The 21,963-nt window shown below is 39.4% G+C and overlaps 1 protein-coding gene across 1 annotated transcript; it reads right to left on the minus strand.

Moving 5' to 3' along the window:
* Positions 1–359: 359 nt before the first annotated feature.
* VPS4B (vacuolar protein sorting 4 homolog B) lies at positions 360–20,565 on the minus strand. The gene is made up of 11 exons (XM_027657464.1): positions 20,432–20,565; positions 17,487–17,598; positions 15,938–16,088; positions 14,612–14,679; positions 11,749–11,868; positions 11,355–11,511; positions 9,708–9,856; positions 9,457–9,538; positions 7,230–7,449; positions 4,539–4,676; positions 360–2,815 (listed from the first exon to the last, which is right to left on the minus strand). Exons 1-11 carry the CDS (start codon positions 20,456–20,458, stop codon positions 2,714–2,716), a joined length of 1,326 nt encoding a protein of 441 aa, XP_027513265.1. The 5' UTR covers positions 20,459–20,565; the 3' UTR covers positions 360–2,713.
* Positions 20,566–21,963: the final 1,398 nt, after the last annotated feature.

The raw sequence follows: 21,963 nt of genomic DNA on the forward strand, positions 1-21,963 counted from the left end.
GGTCAGTCAGGCAACATAGAAAACAATGTAAGGAGTTAATTTACTGTGCTCTTCTAACCCTATGAGTATATGCATCAAGAGGTATACCAGGAAATACAAAATTTAATGTCATTGTGAAGAAACCAACTGTGAAGAACACAAAAAGCACACATACAAGTGATTTAATTGAAAAATTATTTTACACACAGGAAGGAAAATGACATTTCTTCATACTGCGGTCACAGTAAGCAGTAGGACCAGAAGTTATGAAAAAAATTTGTAAACTAACCAGCCAAAGATCATACTCATTAAAAATATACAACTAATTTGTCCAGTATTGACAGACAAATATAACCTTTCATAAATTCTGTCATTTAGAGAATTTTCAATTAACAGTGAAAACTAAAAAGTGATTTTGCATGTCCCCCCCCCTCCCAGTTTGGCTATAATTATTATGGGATTACTTAGCTAAGAGGCTCTGTGATATATATTATTGTCATTTTACAAAGACGACAAATCAAAAATTGTCATTCTAGCTGCAACTCCAAGCAGCAAAGTTTATTTGGAATATATTTCTAAAAACAACTTTCAACATCAAACATTAAAGGTTCTGTTACAGATGTCGTCCCACAAATGAGCAAGCAGCAAGATGTAAATTTAAAACATACAGTATACTTTTCTTTTACATTAAAGAGATTATACAGTTAAGCTTCTAGAAACCAATAGGACAAATCAGCTTACAACAAAAAGGAAAAAAAAAAACAAACAGAGAATGTTCCTGAGAATTTTAAGATTGCAGTAAGGACTCTCATTTTAAAAAAAGGTCAAGAGACGAATACTTCAGATAGTAGTTTCAAACCTCTGAGTGACAGACCTGACAGTATGTGGCTCACTTCCAAAGTGTTCACAAGAGAAAACTACAAAAAAGTGATCTTGTTGCAACGAGGATTAAGTTTACTAATCACAGCTACCTGCACCTCCCTCCACTGGAATTCCTGCCCTCACCCACTCCCTCTCCCGCTGTACCCACAAAGGTCAACAGAAAGATTTGCAGCCCACTGATTCACATTTACATATTCTGATGTTAGACAAAGGTAAAGCTGTAACTGAAGGATTTTGGAAAGAATTTTTCATCATGTTAGTAAACAAAAGCTCAGCACCTTGCAGATCAAAGAATTTTTAACTAAGTATTTTGTTTAGCTATTAAACACAGAAACAAGTCTAAAAAATAATAAAGCAGGAAAAACTTGAACATAACATTGAAGAAATACTCAAAGAACATAGCTGATGTTGTACTTTAACATTTTACTTCATTTAAGTACAGAAAATGTCACCCATCCTATGATTTATAACGTACACAAAATATGTACAGAAAAGAAACCAAATCTCTTCAAAAGATTATCAAATATGTGTATATGTATATAGAACATACACACCTAAAATGTGCAAATTTCTTTTAATGCAAGTTAAACAAAGCATTTGCAGGATAGAGCTTTACAATGATAATGGAAGATAGAGTATTCTACATAATCCTAATGATGTTTCATATCTACAGCCAGTGCAAACTTACAAGGCACAAACTCAATGCTGATGCTGTAGTGTTGGAAGTTACATTCAGGCACATCTCCATTTGCAGTTCTTCAGAAAAAGAGCAATGGAAGTGCTACTTCTGTACTAAACTGCCAGCCTTCTCTCGAAGTTTAAGCACTAAATTGATGTAACCTATATGCTACAGTTACCAGTGGGGTTCTGGGTTAATTTATCACCAGAAAGTCTGTGGCTAACACATCTGTTATAACCTCCTCATATGTGAAAGTATGCTATTTCCTAAAATACCTCCCATACATTCTCCAAAGACTACATATACCTTGCCAGCCTCAAGACATGGGATCTTACAGGGTATTACTAATGCTTTTTTCTAATTTTAGTGAAACTGCTGCAGAAAGTTTATCCAGATTTAAAAGAACCAAAACAACAAATAAACCAATTCCAAACAATCCCCCCCAAGAACGGCCAGCAAAACACCTTCTGAGTTACTTGCATTTAACAAACGTCTGTTAAATTGCATAGTGACAGTGTGTAACAGCCAGTAAAGAGTTAAAAACAAAAGCTTGCTGTTTAAGGCAAAATTTTAACACAGCATAGCAGAAAAAGCCAAATACCAGGTCCATCAGTATTTAAGCAAAATATTGGCCCACGCAGTCTTATCCTCAAAGTGTTTTCCTTCCTACTTTCATACCAACCCACATTTGCAGTATGCTTGATTAGCAAATTTTGTTGCATTTTCCTAAATGAAATAAGAGCAATTAGTATGTATGCTGATTGACTAATACCAAAAACACCTGACAAATATGTTCTCTTCCACCCCTCAAAAAAGGGTTTTTTGAGCCTACTGGGAGTTTAAAACTCACTTGTATCCAGATCTAATATACTACCTAAAATGGAACTATTAATTTAAAGCTTTCTAGTATTTATTAGACTTTACCACATCACTTTGCTGTCTCACCCTAAAATTGTATTTCTGTATTATTTTTCAATAGAAGACATTTAATAGACATCTGAGGAAAACAGTACAATACAAAAGCTTAAGGGTCTTTGCAAAGGTATCTTCTATTCCTTCTGCAAAGTAAGAAAGGAGTGATTTTATTGGCATTTATTTGAAGTGCCATCAATAAAGACACAAGAATACTTTTAAAAGAAAAAAAAGTTCTAATGCTCCACGTGTATCTTTGGTTTAGCCTTCCTGACCAAAATCTTCTGTAAACTTCTTTAACTTCTCCAGGTCCAACTCATTAACTGTTGGTTTTGTGCTAGCTAGCGACCTGAGCATATCAGCCTGTCAGAGAAAAAAAGAATATGCATTAAAAAAAAAACATTAAAAAGCTCCTATTTACACAAAACAAAGTAAGCTTGAACACTACTGCACAGAGGCAGAATTTTAACACTATCAAGACAGATGACAGTTACTGACTTTTCCAATAACAAAATCACAACCTCAGGTTTACTGTTTTTCCTGATAAGAACTTAGTTCCTTTTTTTTTTTTTTTTTTGTCAGCTACTATTTTCAACCCTTGTTTACAGCAGATTAGAGTGGAAAAGAATCACATGTCCCCATGTACTCTCCACAGTCCAGCAAGATAGAACAACAGACTGCGATTCATCTCTAGCAAAGTTTTACTGCTCATGACTGGTAATTTCTGTCTCTTCAATTTAGTAAATTTCCTAGATAAATAATCAGATGCTAGAAAATGGAGTTTAGAAAAATCACAGATCTATGAAGTTGAAACCAGCAGTTAAACCACTCTGTGAATAAAAAAGGGAAAGAAAACTAATCAAGTCCTAGTTAAAGGTAACTGAAAAAAAGTAGATGTCCAACACCTCATATTACTATAAAATTATGGCTAAATCCAAAAGTTAGTATCATGATTTTCTACACTTGATATTTCTCTCATCAGACCAGAGGTACCCTGCTTAGAAAGAATTAAAGCCTGATCTCTATAAAGAGAAGAACTGATTATGGACACTATAGTGCATCAGAGCCCCAGTACCATTAGGAGCACACAAGGAGCTGTTATGTTTAATTCCAGGAAAGACTGATTAAAAATCCACTTAGACCATACAGGTAGAAGTTTTAGGGCAGGCCTGCAGCCGCATACATCCTTTTGTGCTTCCTCAGTATGCAAATAGGCACAGAAAATTCTTTTCTGAAATATAGTGATGGTTATATTTACAAAGCAGTGCCTACTGTTTGAAAGGTTTGTGATCCCCATGAAATACACAGATTTCTTTCATTCATTACAGGACTGTTGGCACACGGGAAACGACAGCAGCATGGACTTGTTATTAAGTGCTTCCCACAAACTCTGTACTTAAATTCAGAATCTGCTTTTGCTGCCCTTGGGGAAAAATGCAGAATAAGTGTCCAGCAATTAAATTTTTTTTCTTAAGCAGTGAACTAAAACTGAAAATTGTCTTAAAATGACGTATTTTATTCCCTAGGCCAAAGAAAGTATTTTAATATACACAAACAGCTGGAAGAGCTGTATCACCTGTGATGAAGTTTAACCAAAACTACCACTACATCCAAAATCTTCTTACATTTTATTGTTTATGCTCGTATTTATGTCATGGGCAATATTTACCTATGGCACATCATGCCCCAATTTACACTGAATGAAATTTTCCATTTCCCAGTATTAATGCCACAGAGTGATGGGAAGAAAGCATATCATGGTACAGGGACCCCAAAGGTTTTAAATGAATAAAAGCCAAGTGAAAGAACTGTGGAAGAGCCAGATGCTGCCCATGGATGAAAGAACAGCAGCTGCATGTCAGCAGACAGGAACAAAAAGAATTGCTTATCAGGGATAGAGAGCTGGCTTTTCTGTAAGCATGCCATACTGTAGTGCTGTTTATTGAGAATTCAAATATCTGGTTATCTGGTATGTGCAGCATTTCTGTAAACAAACAATTCATCCAATTGTCTTGAAAAACTCTTCACCTTAAAGTCTTTTCAGGGTTCTGCAAAGCAAGAGAGAAAAGCTACAAAGAATACCTACCATGGACACTTGAGGCTCTAGTAATTTATCACCTGGGACCTCCATCCATGTCATTTCTGTGGCTTCAGGATCACCTGGAGAGCAAGGGGTGTACAAATCTACCATCGTGTTTGGAGTAGACACTGATGGTCCCTTTACCTAAAAATAAGAAAACAGTTTATAGGAGTTACAATTTTAAACACAAAAACCAGCTGAACAGCACCCTAGAGCAAAAACATTTCTTGATTTTATGCAGATGGCCTACCCATTGGGAAGATATGTCCTGTGAAAGAAAAATGTTGTAAGAGTATGGGTATCATTCACCTTGAAAACACAAAGCTGTAGATACCTAAATTCACATCAGGCCAAATCCAAAAAGCCACCTCCTCTGAACACCAAGGATTTCTGTGGAAAACTAATATGCCAGGAAATGTAATTGGTGAAGACCACACTTCCTGGTCACTTTGGGAGTTCGTTCATCACCCGGTTAACAGCTTTCTAAAGCTTTCTCAATAATTCTCCCTGAGAGTCCCTCAAGTCAGGAAGCCGGAGAGAGCTTTCCAAAGCATTCCAAAGATCCCAGCACCTTTTCCGGCACCACGCGAGTAGCGCGCCATAGAGAACAGCGCCACCTAGCGGCACAACACAACACACCCTTTTTTCCCCAGACACATTGACAGAGCCAAAAAAAAAATGCACCAGGCATCTGCTCCCTTTCTGCAACACATTATCTGTTACCCACGATTTTGCTTTACGTCATTGTTACCTGAAGCCCCACACATCCACAGGAATTCAAAGCATATGCAAAGACTGAAGGACAACACACTAACTTGCTATTTTTGACAGAGAGAACTGGATTTGCTATTCCAAAGTGCATTTAGAGCACGACCCTAGAGAGCAGATTGCAATATTCAAAATGCACTCTGACAAACTTGAATTATAACACAGAGCAAGGAATGATTTACAATTAATTATTAACAATTGAGGAAAGCACTGTTGAACTGAAGCAAGTCATCTGTTATGATGCAAATAATAACATTAAGATTTTGCTTATAAAAATAGGAAATCACATCCAATTAAAGTATTAACACAAGTGGAATCAACCTGGCTTATGTCAGAGCCCTCAAAGTACTGCAGTTGTTGGATTTTTTTCCTTCCTTTTTTTTTGAGAATGAAAAGGTAAGATGGAAGAATTCCTTTTGGGTTGCTCTGCAAACTGTGACAACTGAGGTTATTTCATTGCTCCATGGCAATCTGAAACATGCCTCAGATTGTTCCAAATTTGAACAAAATGCTAAAAGGTAACAGCCCTTTAGCCAGAAATGTCACTGTCAGTTAAAGTCAACAATAGATAAATACTTCAGACATCACTGCTTAAGGGAAGAAAGCATCTAGAAAATTCTTGATATATCAAAATAGCTGTTTATTTAACAACAAATACAGCTTACACCACAGTGTTACTGTGAGGTGTCCTCAGAAGATACACTTATTGTCCTCTCACATTCTGGACCATATTGGACTTAAGTGTGTCATTCTCTTTGAATCTTAAGCTGAATGTGCTCATTGGAAGAAACTACATTAAAAAAAAAGAGTCTATCTTCAAAGTAAGTGTAGCTGTTCAGTTCAGGGCCCTTAACCCTGAATTACTGGTAAAAAACCTGTAATTGTAACTGAGATGACAAAGAACTGCTGCCAACACAAGTTACATGGTACATATCTTGATAGCTTATGATCTAAAATTTTTCCTACCACACCTGCTCCTTTAAGGAGTGGCAAATAAAAGCTTCCCTTTACAGCAGCAAACACCTCTGCAGAATACCCTGACCCACCTTCACCTTAGATACATGAATTTCTCTAAAAATCAAAGTTTGCACTGAAAATGTAAACAAAAAATGCTTGTAGTCTGGGTCTACTCTAAAAAATACTACAAATGAAAAATATCATTTTATTTAACCAATATACGTATTTCATGTATTTTAACCTCTGTTTATAGTCACACTGTTTTTCTTTCTAAGAGTTCAATCGTTTACAGAGAACAATTAAGTTTGAGCAGGACCCATATGTGCAAATTCTCCGGGGGAAAGACATTCCCAGATCTAATTGATTTAGACTGGTGGTAAAGAATGCCAACTGGTTCTTTGTCAGATAAAGTTTCTGAGATCCAAATATCGTAAAGAAATGTTTCTTAAGTCAGTACACAGAATGTAGAGGTAACTGCAAGATAAGCCAAGCAAAATAGTTTGAAGAGGCTCTTGGTATGAAACTAACTAATCATAAATTAGTTTCCACATTACAGCATAGTGTCCATAGGGTGCTGCACGCTGCCCAAACAATGAAACACAGACCTTGCTCAGTTGTCTTGCCCCTTTACTACTGTCACAAGTAACACTGATTCAATGTTTTTACCAGAACTTTACAAGAACCTTAATTTTTCGGTTTGAAAAATATGCCAAATAAATAGAATGTGCTTAAGTATAATCCACCTGTTCTCCTGTGTTATGAGGGAATACTTTTTTCCCCCCACCACGTTAAGAAACACTTGAGACAGAAAAAGAGCACCTCTAATATTCCCATTTAAGTCAAACTGCAAACTGAATGCTTTTAACATTCTCTAGAGACGTTAAGAGTCATAGGATGAATATTCAGAAACCAGTTCCACCAGACTTACAGCAGGACTAGAGGAAATGTGAGAGATTTTTGATTCCTACTTACTTTTTTAAAGTGAGTAGCTGATTGCACTTTTCTAACAGGCTGCATGAGTGCATCACGTACAATGATGCTTATATCTGCACCAGAATAGCCTTCAGTTTTCTTCCCAAGCTCTCGATAATCTGATTCTGTTAGGAGATTTGGAGTTGACCCAAGGTGGAGTTTGAACATTGCAGCCCTGGCATGGTCTTCAGGTAAAGGAATATAAATACGCTTCTCAAACCTGGTTTAAAAAAGTAAAAACAAAGTGTTCCACAGATACTAGCTCATGCAGGTGCACAGTGGAAAGAAGCCTATGCAAATAAGCGTATAGTTTGCTCCTAACAATATTAGAAAGAAGCAGTTTCAGAATGATAAACCTTTAAAAAAAATCTAAGGCAAATATTCAACAACCTGTTCTCATAAATAATACTTCAGTTAGCGTAAGCTAACATCCAGAATATAACTGCTTCCGTTTCATTACAAAAATCTTCTCTTCAGACTGAAGTTTTCCCAGATACTCTTCAGCAGAGTTTGAGTCATAAAAGAAAAAACTGAGATGAAGAAGCCTAAGTGTTGAAGTATATTTGCACAGTTTTCACACTCAAAGAAGGAACTACCTGATAACAAACTGATGAAACAATTTTCAACACTCTCCAACTAAATTAAAGGAAACCTCATAGCTGGAAGCAAATTTGAAGTCACATTCTCAATAGAGTTGTCAGTAGAAAGCGTTGGTAACTGCAGTTCTTCCTTTGAAGCAACATCTGTTCTCAGAGTGGGAATTACCTCCCATCAACAAAATAAGAGTGACTCCAAATTCCATAGAACAAAATTAACCCGATATACATGACAGAGTGGCCTAAATCCATGGAAAAATACTATAATTACAGTCACTGTTGTACAAATCCCTTTAAGTCTTGTGGGCACAGAATGAGAGAATGGTTTGAGTTGAAAGAGACCTTTAAAGTTCATCTAGTCCAACCCTCCTGCCATGGGCAGGGACACCTTCCACAACATCAGGTTGCTCAAAGCCCCATCCAGCCCCATCCTGGCCTTGAACACTCCAATGATGGGACATCCACAACTTCTCAGGGCAACCTGTGCCAGTGTTTCATCACCCTTATAGTAAAAAATTTCTTCTTTATGTCCAATCTAAACTTACCCTCTTTCAGTTTTAACCATTGCCCCTTACCCTGGCACTACAGGCCTTGGAAGAAAAACAACAAACATCTCTCTGTCTTTCTAATAATCTCCCTTTATACACTGAAAGGCCACAATAAGGTCTCTCCAGAGAGAACCTTCTCTTTTCCAGGTTGAACAGCCCAAACTCTTTAAGTCTGCCTTCATAGGAGAGGTGTTATCATCCTTTTCACAGCTCCCTTCTGGACCCATTCTATCAGGTCCATGTCTGTCTTGTACCATGGACCACACAACTGGAATTTCAGGAGTGACCTGAAATTTTAAGCAACATGTTCACCTCTAAATCTGTCTCACACAACACTATACTCATACAGGTTAGAAGTGACCTCTGCAGGTCACGTGATCCAACCTCAAATCTAAGTATGGCCAGCTTGAATGAAGTATATAAATAAAAGTCAGCATCAGTCATAAAAAAAGCAATGTTTCTTTAGCCTACAAAAATGACCATTATGCAAGTTGTGCCCTCATCTCAACATAATCATATATGTCATATAGCTGTGTTTGTCCTCTGCTTGCTCTGCAGCTCAAAGAAAGATCCAAATAATCAGATACAGATTTAGAAGCTCTTTATCTATAAAGCAGCAATTAAAACATGCACTGAAAATCACAAGTTATACCTGACCAATAGAAAACCATGGCGCTTCTGTGTAAGGTTACATTTCCATGAAAGAACTCAAGCTACTCAGCAGTTCATTAACAGCTGAAAAGGAAAGCTCTGCCCCCTCTTGCCCTTCTGAGGTGAGCATTTTCTAACTTGTTCCCCAAGCCCACCAGAAAACCAACAAGCAAGCAGAAAACTCCTCCATTTCTTCAAGCATAATCATCTAACCAAGAAATCAAATAAACTACAAGGCCGATATAAGAGTGAACAACCTACCTCTCTAAAGGGGCAAGAGGCTATTAGTTTGGCTCGGTCTGTCTCATGGAACTGAGTTGCAGAACATTGGCCATGACTGCAAACATGAGCTGGATTAACATCTCAAATAGTCTCTGACTGAACCTTCACACCAGTTATGAATTTCACACCATGAAAAAAATTACATCATACCTTCTCCTGATAGCAGAATCCAAAACCCAGGGTATGTTTGTCGCTCCTAAGACCAAGATTCCTTCATTGTCAACACCAACCCCTATATCAGGACAGAAATAATTTCATTGTTTAGATGATAAGCAGAGACTGTTTTAAAAAGTCATAAAAATTTAATGAGGTGGAACTGCAGTTATTTTAGTGTTCTCATGCAAGCTACATTTAAAATACATCTCTTAATTCCTCTGCCTGATTTTAAAAACCAAACTTACCTTGCATCTGGACTAGAAATTCTGTTTTTATCCGTCTAGCAGCCTCACTTTCATTTTCACTTCTTGACCCGCAGAGGGAATCTATCTCATCAATGAAGATAATAGAAGGTTTGTTTTCTCTGGCGAGCTGGAACAAGTTTTTCACTAATCTTAAAGAAGGAAACAGCTTCAGTTATCTTAATAATTTTATTAGTTACATCAGTAAAAACACACAAAAGTAGTTCCCTTCAGAGAAAGCAAGAAAAAAGAAGTATTAACATAAAGCTATTTAAAGACACAACATTCTTCCAGCTCCAAGGCTTAGCACTGTAGTGAGCAAGATGGCCCAGCATAAAGAGATGAAAAAATTTAGAGTGCTCCAGGCATGGTTTTGCAAGAAAAAGCTCTTTTTCAGTTTACATTTCTACATGACAGCCTGGACTATACAAAACCACCACTCTAGACAGATTCAAAGGAACATGGTTTTCTCTTATTTAACTTAATCAAATTAATTCTAGGGATTTTGTAAGAAATAAGTTGTACTTCTACTTTATACAACTTTACTAAATAATTACTGTATGAGAAGAAACATTGGTTTGCAAAAAAAACACAAACCAACCCCCCAAAAAACCCCCTAAAAATAGAACCCAAAATACTTCCAGCCATATTTCATTTACACATTTTACTAAGTTAAAAAGAAAAACAAATAGGAACATGCTGCAAAATTTTTCACATTACAGCATTAAATCTCAAGTGATAGTCTCAAATGAAGTCAAATAAAATCTTATGCTGAGGTAAACTCCAGTTCTGTATTTCTTTTGCAACAGAAGAAAAGCAGCTTAAGGTTTCCAAATTTGAGGAAAAAAACCCTCAGTTCAAACACTTTATGGCCTTTCTTCCTCAATCTATCAACTTTAAATAGCGTTGCTGAGTTGTCTTGCACTTCAAACTATTGAAGCATGGTTTTGACAAGTATTCTCATCATTATATGAAAGTACTTTCTGTGTAAACCCAGAGCTTTTGATTAATTCAGAGAAGATTTATCAGGGAAGATTTTGGAAGCCTAGATGGACAAATTCTTGCACTTGTAGACTGCAGCCAACACATCAAGCTTCCTGGTCTTATTTACATATGACATAGTAATAAACAAAGAGTTAGTATAGGGACCCCTGAAATTTCCTTTCATGGCTGCTCTTCTCCTTCAACTTATTTCTGCAAGTCCCTTATGTCTTTCAGATTTTGTTTGAAATTGGAATGAAGAAAAAAAACCACCTTCATATGGACAAAGGAAGGCCACACAGTTGCTGGGACAGATGAGTGGGGAGATGCCAAGAAGCAAAATTAGCCAGCACTTCAGACTGATAAGTGTGTGCAATCACAGCTGAATTCAGAATGGGAATGAGCCCCATGGTGCTCCATAAACCTTCCTGAGCTAGTTTTAAAACTACCTTGAGCCCTGAAGAAAGATCTAGATGCAGCTTCTCAAAATGCAGAACATGATGATACCATTACATGGCACTGCAGCAGGAAACATAGAAACACCCCAAGTTTGTTTTTAAAAAGACAAGACCGTTCCCTCAAATTCAAGTTCTTTACAGCAACTTATCTAGCTCTATATTAATTTCTTGTTGAAAATGTTTTCCTGGACCTCTGGCAATTCCAACTTACTTTTCACTTTCACCTAACCACTTTGAGACTAGGTCAGAGGAAGATACTGAGAAGAAGGTAGAGTTGTTTGCTTCTGTTGCCACAGCTTTTGCTAAATAAGACTTTCCTGTTCCTGGTGGTCCAAATAAGAGAATCCCTCTCCAGGGTGTTCTTTTGCCTGCAAAAGAGAAACCAGCAGTCTTCAAAATACTGTAGAAAGACTGCACCTATTTTCTGATTATGCCCTTCTCATGTACTCTGAGGTTTTCCACATCTACCCATGAAACTTCTGTCAGATGGATCACAATCTCTTTGATAAGAGCTCAGCTTGAGTCTCTGATACATTGGCATAACACACTTCACTGGCCCCAGTGTCAGTCCTGATTGGCCAATAGTAAATAAGTGTAATTCTGACCTGTAAACAGGTGTGGAAATTTAATGGGCAAGATGACTGCTTCTTTAAGTGCTTCTTTGGCACCTTCGAGGCCAGCAACATCACTCCATTTGACATTTGGTCGCTCCATAACAATTGCTCCTATAAGAAAGGATTGTATAAGTTAGTGATGCACATATCTTTTCACAACTACAGCAAATTCCATTTGGCAAAAAAGAATAATATAAAAAAATATATGCCCATGTCAATATTGAATAAAACCAAGGCATTTCTAAGTAGATATAAACACCGAATTCCAGTAGGCAAATGGATGTTATTTCTACAGAAATCTGTCACACTGTTTTACCAAAATAAACCAAGGATAATCAGAATACTTGTGAGTTAGCAGAAGTCCTGCAGGAACCATCTCCTCACTAAACCACAATTGCACTTCCCAAAAAACCTGAAATTTCATTTTAAACAATGTAGCTGCACTAGCTCAGGATGTGTAAGATTCTCCAGCAGATGAAGTAACTTGTTTGGTATCTCCAGATGTGCAGCAAACAACTGGACTACCTAATGGTGATGAAGTTTGAGAGCTAGGGCTGAAAGCGTCAGAAAGGTTATATGGAGCCTGCTTAGCTGCAGAAGTATCTTCTTAGTCAAGCCATGTTCTCTCAAAAGTTTATCACCAAGTCTCATCTTCTTCAATCAGTGAGTTCAGCCAACTGAGCTGTAATTTAGCCTTCTCTTCAGACTTCAGATTGGTTAGTCTGACACGCTAAGAATTATTTTGTTTCTACTACTTCTGGATGGAAAAACTTGGAACTCAGATAGTAACTGAATATTAGATCCTGTAATCCTAGCCAAGGCAAAACCAAAAGATAAGAGAAATTTTCACATGAACAAATGCCAAACAATCCAATGCTTATCTAAGTATTCAAACACAATGAAAGTTTTGGTTGCCCTAATTCTCTACAAGGGGTTTTCTGTAATTTCACAATTGGCTTTCACCAGGTATTTTCTCAGCATTTTCATCTCATGCATTCAGAGCTCTGTGAAGTAATTTAAGGCTTTTTTATTTCTATGGGACTGAAAATCTACTGTTACTCACTGGCTAATGAATAAAGCAAATAAAGGAGAGTTTTTCCTTTGTTGTATTCCTTCTCTATAAGATTGACATGAGCAATTTCTGTTAACAACTGCAACTATTAACAGTTTGGAAATTAGAGTCCAAAACCAACAACATATCGTTTAAGATGCTAAAAATGTTAGAGAAAGTTAACTGTGAACTGTCTTAGCTCGCAATCTATATACTGGAATTAATTCATCCACCCACTTTCAATGCATTCAATTCTTTTGCTAGGTTGATTACATCTCAGTTTTTCTTAAACAAAACTATGGGCTCCAAACAATTAGCAGAACAAGTAACAGTTCCGATTGGAACAAGAGATTATTTCAAAGTAAAAATATCAGTGATCTAGACCAGACATACCATGGCAACTGAAATCACTGCACTGTAAGAGATCCCCTGTACCACGACAGAAATGGAGCTGGAACAGTAGGCTTCCTAATTTTGTAGGTGTAAATGAACAGCTGGAAGATTAAGCAATAGAGTGCAAAAGGCCTTTAAAATTCTAAACAAGAGTAATGACAATAGACCCCCAACTATTATCCAGTCTGAGTGTCACCTGGTCACTTCTTCCACCATAAGTTACTATCATAATTAAAATCTAAATAGTCACAAATATGGGAAAGTTCCATAAGGCAAACTCAGCTAGGAGTAACAAGGAAGCAAAATGAAATACATGAAATTTCTGTGGCTGTTATAGGAAATAAAATGAAAATGAGTAGTCTGAAGACAATGCAGAGCTTGTATCTTGTTATCTGAGCAACACCTGTGTTAAGTTTAAAGGTACCTCAGACTTTCAAGCAATCAAACATACAAGCAAGGTGGTTGTCATTTTATAGAAAGTATCAAGGAAGTTCCCGGTGCAGGAAACTATTCTTGAAATAGGACCTGAAGGTCAGATTCATGTAGGAAGAAACAAAGTCTTTATAGTGAGAAACAGGATAAGAGTCCAGTGCTCAGCAATTTTCTCTCATTTTTAAAAAAATAGGAAACTGTCCCATATAACTGTGCATAACATTAAGTAAGTGTGCAGCGAAGTAGAAGCAGCATGGGACAGTTTCTGAAAAACAGGAGAACAATGAGGCTTCTAAAGATCCATAAACACCTTCTGTCAGGGGAGCTCTGAACAGTTCTTCACCATTAAAGGGTAATAAACATGAAAAAATCCTCCTTTTTACTGCGCACAAAACTACTGGTGGCTGCTATACATTGCATCACTAACTGTATTCTGAATTTCAGCTCAAAGCTCCAGACTATTATGCTACTTAGCTGTGAGAGCATCATCCCTGCATATGAGAAAATGCTGCCCATTATTATAAATGGGAAATAGTCCATGTTCTTTACCCCTAAACTTGAGCACAAGCTTTTTTCTGTGAAAACAGTCCTGCTTACACTAAGTGTTTGTATGATGTTCATTACTTTAGCCCTAGGCAATACTTTAATGCACTTAAGAGTAAAAAAATATTGATTCAGTTTAGCCTATAGCTATCTGGGATTTTAAAACTTCTCCTGCCGGAAAATGCTGTCCGGAAAGATGGTACAATTTTAATATGAAGCACAGGGTACAGGAGATACATTTCAATATAGTCACTGTATAAATTCATGGCACACAAGCTCATACTTCCAGAAAGACTATGCTTTTGAACGTGTTGAGCATACTAGTTGAGCCACTTACAGACATTAAAGTTAACCCATAACATTTAGATGGCAAAAATGTAGGAACTTGCTTGACTGAAGTCACTCCTATTTAAAGAAAAGGATGCTCCAAATTACCTTGAAGTTGATTCTGCAGCTTCTTTTTTTCAGGATCCTCTGATTCCCCTTCCCCATCACTGTCATTCCTGATATGGAAACAAGGAAAAAAAAATTTGAAATGCAGTGAGAGACTGCTGTCTTTAGGGTAAAAATCACAGTGCAAAAAGCAGAAAAAACACCAGGCTGAGGAAGGAATGAAATAAACGTTGAGATGCTTCTAGACCTCTACAAGTTTACATGATTGTACTCCTGCTTTTGTACACTTTCCTAAACTTTTTCTACAATTTCTTTCTAATTCACCCTCCTTGTCTTTTCAACTTCCTCTTATGGGTCTGAGCCCTCTTAACACACTTCTACATGCTTTGAGCCAGCCCTCAGGAAACAAAGCCCTCATATCCAGCAACACAGAAGCAATAAAAAGGTTTATTTGTAGACATTGGGCAAAAGTGACAATCTGGACTTGCAACACCACTTGGCCAATAACACCTAGTACTATGAAACCCTACACTCTCATCAGAGCAAAGGATAGTGGAAATTAAGGAAGGAAAAAAGAGACTAGATAGTGAACAGGTGGAGTGCAGGTCATGAAAATACACGTAGCCTCTGTGGTATTACCAGTTCCTTCTAAAAATAAAACAGTAGGACACAGTACAGCTCAAAAAATGAAACTGATGAGATGAAAGAGTGACATTTTAAGAGACAACTAAGCAACTTTAGCTGTTCAGGACTGCTAAAAGGGCAGCCCCACCAGAAGCTATCATCCTGAAATTTTCCTCTCTCCTATAACAGCAATAGCAAGAGCAAAAGAGGCTGGGCTTGTTTGGGTGGCTCTGCTTGTTCAACTCTCTGATATGCAAAGTGAGAAACAAATCTCATGAAAGGAAACTAACAGAGAGACCAGGCAGCAGCAAGACATTACAGTGATTCAGCCCATCTTACAGAACTTTACCCCACATAGAACTTTTCACCTCTTATCAAGTGTGAGAAAGATCAAACTCAGTAAGTCCAGTAATCATCAGTCTGAATTTATTTTCTAGTTAGTAAGTATTTAAATGCAGAAAAACTTTAAAGGTCATTGGGCTCATTGCCATTAAATCCAATAATCATTGGATTCAGCTTTCATTCTTCAGTGAATTTCCTATGCAAATGTTCACATATTTTAGTAAACAAGCATAGAAATGCCTGTGATGGTAATTCATGGTATTTTTATTAGCCCACTGTATTTCAGCACAGTCATCACCTGAAGCATTTCAAAAACACTACTCAGAATGATCTTTCAATAGTTGAATTTTAGAATAAGCTGAGTTCAGGAAGTATTTTGCTTTACCTTCTCCAAAAACATACCCTTTTGCATCAGTAGGACCAGACTCTTTAACTGGTTTTGGTGCAGTTTTTTCTCTCTTTTTCAGATATTCTTTCAGCTTTTCTGCTCTGTCCAAGTATTCTGTACATTTCATTCTAATGCTTTGTTTTGCTTTATCACCCTGTGCTTCATCTAAAAGTTTGAAGAGAAACAATTCTTAGTTAACAGCAAAACACATGTGCATCACCAGAAAACAAGACAAAATCTCTGTCTTTATATCTTATCAATATAGCTCTCTGAGGGCTCACCACATAACCAGATATCGCAACTACTTATTTTTCCACTATGCCATGGAAAGAAGTGACAGGAAGGATGTATCACATAACAGAAATCAAATATACACCTGAATGTTGCCTTGGCTTAAAATTTGACTGTAAAGGATTAAGGATAATGGCACTGGAAGCTTTTGTGTCAGCCCTTCAAGCTGCTGGACACTGCCTTAATAACTGATTTTCTAAAATAGCTCATCAAGATGCTGCTTGTGCTAAGCAATTTTTATTGAGAAGCATACTTGATTTTTCCACTGCCTGCTAATTTTAAAAGATAAAGAAAAAAATTACATAAAATATCTGAAAGAATTAGGTGTGTTTAAACAGCCACACTGTTCTCGTAGTCACTATTACAGTATTTCAAATCAGCAATCAACATTTAACATCAGGTTTATGTGTTAAGTTTCCAAAAGTTTATCAGTATTGTTAAAAGAAAGTGATATTCTGAGAAAGTCTATAGGACATAAATGGATAAGAAGTGATAAACACAAATTATCATAATAATAAAGGACTATAAAGAAACTATAAAGAAAATAGCGGTTTTTTCCAAATCATGGAGATCTTTAAGTGCACTTACGTCAGGCAAGCAACCCTAATCCACTTAGATTAGGACTGTACCTACATTAAGAAGGCCTACTCCTTGCATACAAGCACTGGACACGGCACAAAATGTTACACAGAAGTGTGAAAAGGCATAAAATAAGGAGAATATGGAAACCTGAAGAAAAGTTTAACATACAAATCCATCTCATACATTTTCTTGGCCAAGATGAACAGCAAGACTATGACATTAAGGAGAAAAAAATGCCAGCAGAGGGACTGTAGAAAGGCAAGTGGCATGAGTTAAAAGGAGCAAAAACCACTCTGTAGATACAGCAAAGACTTTGTGGGTAACACGGACTTCAGTACGACAGAAATGTAGGGATCCCTGCACTTATTGTCACATTTCCTCGTGCAGTGGCCAGCTTGAAACACTGCTACAAAAGTCCAGAAGAGAGACAGCAAATAGCTGCCTCCTGTCTTAAAAAAGCCCTAAAACAAAACACAAGTAAAAAATAATCCAATTTCTTTCAAGAATGGAGCAAGCACACAACACAGGAAAGGCAAAAGCTGAAAAATATACAACGTCAGCCAAACTACAATTAGCAAGTATCAACTGTTGATGAGAGTAAAAATTTAAATACTGATGTTAACATACGAGGTTACTCTTGTGCAATCTGACTACTAAACTTCACTTAATCATCCAATACATTACACTTACATTTTACAACGTGGAGAAAATACTGCACAGCATGTTGGTACAAGCGGAAGGCTTCCTCATAGTTTCCTGCTTTATCTTCTTGCGCTGCCCTGCTAGCAAGGTCTATTGCTTTCTGTAACACAAACAAGTAATTAAGTGCTGTGCAAAAGCAGTTTGCACCATCGGAGACGCTTTAAAAGCTGTTACCCTGTTTTTTGATGGCGAGTTTTCCTGCTTCTCAACATTCACCCCCAAAAGTTGAAGGCAACTGATTACAAGCCTTATATGCTGTATTGTACACGACACAATAATTTCATCCTTTTATGAACAGCAATTTACTAGCACACAAAAAAGCGTAGAGAAATATCCAAATCTCAAGCATCGAAAGCATTCTGTGAGCAGTTATGAGCAGATTTTTAATTTGTTTGTTCAAACAGATCTGTGATTTAAGCTACCATATTGCACACACTGGCCAGTGGATTTATTGCTATCACCGCTATTTCATTGCTCTTAAGTGCTTATTAGTTTTTATTACACTTCCCTCCTTGGAATGCCAATACCACTTCAGGACAATTAAAACTCTGTGTCTTAACCACTACTTCACGTGAGTTAAAAAAAAAGCAGTTGGTTAGCCGGAGATAACAAACTCCAAATAAATCTTCTCTAGCCCCTCACCTATTTTTTCACATTCAACTGCTTTGCTAAGCATTGTTAGTATGCTCAGGATGACTAATGTCAGAGATCAAGGTGGAGAGCTTCAACTGCAGCAAGGATTTTCCACCAGACATTCCAGTACAGATACTCTTGCCACTATCCAGACACTCTGTTGTGTTTCTGGCAAAATAAAGCTGGTAAACAACTGACATGAGAGAAACAACAAAATCTCTCATTCTATTGCTTTGCATTGCTGTCTTGGAAGCAAACATCATCTCAACAGATCTACCTGAAATCAAAGGTATTTTAAAACCAATGAACCAATAAAGTAGACTCTCTGGCTCTGTTGTGGCAAGTGTTGGGACACACTCTAAGCATCTGTTTCTCTGGAACAGGATTTATTCTTTCCTTTTTGGAGAAGCCAGGAGCTGATAAGCAGTTTCCCAGGTACAAATGGGCAGTCCTGTCCTTCGGGCTCATTTTATGCTGGCTCCCTTAGGCCCCTCTAAGCACCATTCAAATCTAGCAAAAGAGCAAAAATTAACCCAAAACAGAAGTTTCTTTCTTCATAAGTCCCTTCAGTGACTTCAGTTACCATGGGGCAGCCCAATGACTCCTGGATGCAGTACAACAAAGACAACGATATACATGGCACTAAATCCAAGGAATAAATGGCAAAGATCACCCGCTAAAACAGAACTGTGAGAAAACAAGGCATGTTGCAGACCTACTCCTCTGAAAAAGTCTACATCATGTATTGCCTGGTTTTGTAAACAGCCAAAGACGATTACCTGGCTATTAGATTCTCAGCTCTAATACTTCCTTACATGAGCTGCACAGGAAGCTGAACATGAGCCAGCAGTATGCCTAGGTCGCCAAGAAGGCCCATGGCATCCTGGCCTGGATCAGGAACAGTGTGGCCAACAGGACCAGGGAAGTGATTCTTCCCCTGCACTTAGTGCTAGTGAGGCCACAGTTGGAGTACTGTGTCCAGTTCTGGGCCCCTCAGTTCAGGAAGGATATTGAGGTGCTGGAGCAGGTCCAGAGAAGAGCAACAAGTCTGGTGAAGGGACTCGAGCACAAGTCCTGTGAGGAGAGGCTGAGGGAGCTGGGGTTGTTCAGCCGGGAGAAGAGGAGGCTCAGGGGAGACCTCATCACTCTCCACAACTACCTGAAAAGAGGTTGTAGCTAGAGGGGTATCAGTCCCTTCTCCCAGGCAACCAGCAGCAGGACAAGAGGGCATGGTCTTAAGCTCTGCCAGGGGAAGTTTAGGTTGGATATTAGGAAGAAATTTTTTACGGAGACAGTAATCAGACACTGGAATAGGCTGCCCAGTGAGGTGGTGGATTCACTGCCCCTTGAGATTTTTAAGATGAGACTGGGTGTGGCATTCAGTGCCATGGTCTAGTAACCACAGCGGTGTTGGATAAAGGGTTGGACTTGATGATCTTGGAGGTCTTTTCCAATCCAGTTGATTCTGTGATTCTATGATTTTAAGAACACCACTGCTATCAAACAGAAAATCATTATTAGAAAGTCCTATGAACTAGGGCATAGATGACCAGCTTTAACTATCCCTAAGGCACAAACTACATTCATCAGGCCATAGTTTGATAGTTTGATGAACATCACCCTCAGAAAGAATGTCAGCCTTAACAGGTGTCATCCCCCTTCTGCTTATTCTAGACTCTGCAATATATCCTCTGCTTTGCCAGTATAAACATTACACCGCCCGTGTAAACACTGCATACGGAAATGATCACGGTTCAAACAGCTGAAGAGAAAAGAGACTGTTCTGAACACAGGTCACTTCTGGATCTGTTTTGCCGGCCTGCCGCAGCACCGATTACACAGGCCCGACTGAGGGTTAACACAAGCAGAAAACGGAGCAGGCAAGGGCTTCCTACAGCAAGAAACACAAGCCAAACTATGCGTCCAAGACCACAAGAGGCAACAGCGCTTCCCAGACGGGCATTAGGCACCGAGTCCCGCAGGGCTGGTGCTCGCAGGGACCCCCTCCCGGGGGGGTCAGGGACCCCCTCCCGGGGTCTCAACCCCGGTGCCGATGAGTGGTGACCCTGCGGGCTCTGCCGCGCCGAGCCCCGAGCCCACTTCCCACCACACGCCCCTGGCTGCGGCTGCCTGCGGCTCTCCCGACGGTGTCCTCGGCCCGGCGGGCAGGCGGCGTTCGCGTTCCCTGTGCCGCCACTCCGCCCGCACGACAGCCCCGGCCCAGGACAGCCCCGGCCGCGCTCCTTCCTGCCCGCCGCCCCCGGCCCGCCCTGCCCCAGGCAGGGCCGGCGCCGCTGTACCTGCAGGTTGCCGGTGTTGCCCGCCATGGCGGAGCGGCAGAGGGGCGGAGACCGGAGCAGGGAGCGCAGGCCCGCGGCTGCAGCCGTCGCAGCGCCCCCGGCCCGGGAACGGGAACCGAAACCGCGGCCTCCGCCCGCCCTTCCGCACCGCGCGCCCCACCCCGCCCCTTCCGCTTCCGGGCACGCCCCGCGCGCCGCCAGCGAGTCGCTAACCGGGTCTGGGAGCGCCCCGCGCAGCCCCTCGCGGTCCTCGGTGTTCCCTGGTGTTCCCTGAGCCGCTCTTAGTCACGGAATCGCTAGGGTTGGAAGGGACTCCTGGAGATCGTCCGGTCCAACCCCCCTCCTAAGGCAGCGTCACCTAGAGCAGGTGACGCAGGAACGCGTCCGGGGTGGGTTTGGAATGTTGCCAGAGAAGGACACTCCGCAGCCTCCCTGGGCAGCCTGTTCCAGCGGTCTGCCACCCTCAGCGAAGAGAAGTTCTTCCTCATGATGAGGTGGAATTTTTTGTGTTTTAGTTTATGGCCATTACTCCTCGTACCACTGAAAAGAGCCTGGCACCATCCTCTCGGCAACCGCCTTGGAGATATTTATATGCATTAATGAGGTCCCCTCTCAGTCTTCTCTCCTCCAGACTAAACAGGCCCAATCTTGTTTAATCCATCCTGACACAATCATGAGCAGTCAAGTGTCACTGGCCCGTGGGTCAGTAATGAAGCTCAGGTGACGTTCGATGCTCACGGAGTGTGGAGGAGGAAGTGACTCAACACGCAGCTGATCACAAACCAGTTCTGTAAAACTAACCTGCTGTATGGATTTAGGGACACCTGCTAAATTAGTGCCATATCCTTCCCCACAGTACTTTAATTCCTTTAGGGCAAAAAAGAATGTCTGGGAAACTTCTCTAGATTAATAAACCCCATTCTTCCAGCTACCTCCAAGTAACCACAGTGCAAATTTGACTTAATAATTTCAATGTCACTTTTTAAATTTTTTTTTTTAGGTTTTTTTTTTTTAATTTTAAATAAAACAATTCAGTGAACCTTTTTGTTACTGTAAGTAGGCTGCCTGTTCTGGGCAGAGGTAAAAAAGCACATCCACAGTCCTCCCTGTACCAGGGAAGGTCATGGTAGTATTTTCCTCAGATCACCTGGTTGGCAGTTTATCTTGGTAAGTGTCCTCATGTATTCAGGATGCTTTGGTTGGTTTTCAGACATGTTCAGTAACAACTGTTCTCCTCAGCTCAACTGCAAATGTGTAAAGACATGTTGTAGCAAAGATTAAGTCATGTAATCAGGCTTTGGAACATGACATGGTAAACGGAGTTTGCCACAAAAGACAACTGAAATTGGCCAAAGTGAAGGGAAAGCTGATGATTTCTGAAGGAACTTTACAGCTGTGTGGTCATCAGGATTCAAGCGTAGCACCCATGGCAGAAAGTGCTCAGGAAAACTGGGGGCTAAATCACATATATCAATTTCTTTCTTATTCCATCTTCAAAGGATGAGGCAAAACCATCCCTTTTACTCTTTCAC

Source organism: Corapipo altera, unplaced genomic scaffold (assembly GCF_003945725.1).
Source record: "Corapipo altera isolate COAL_440 unplaced genomic scaffold, ASM394572v1 66, whole genome shotgun sequence".
Taxonomy (NCBI): Eukaryota; Metazoa; Chordata; class Aves; order Passeriformes; family Pipridae; genus Corapipo; species Corapipo altera.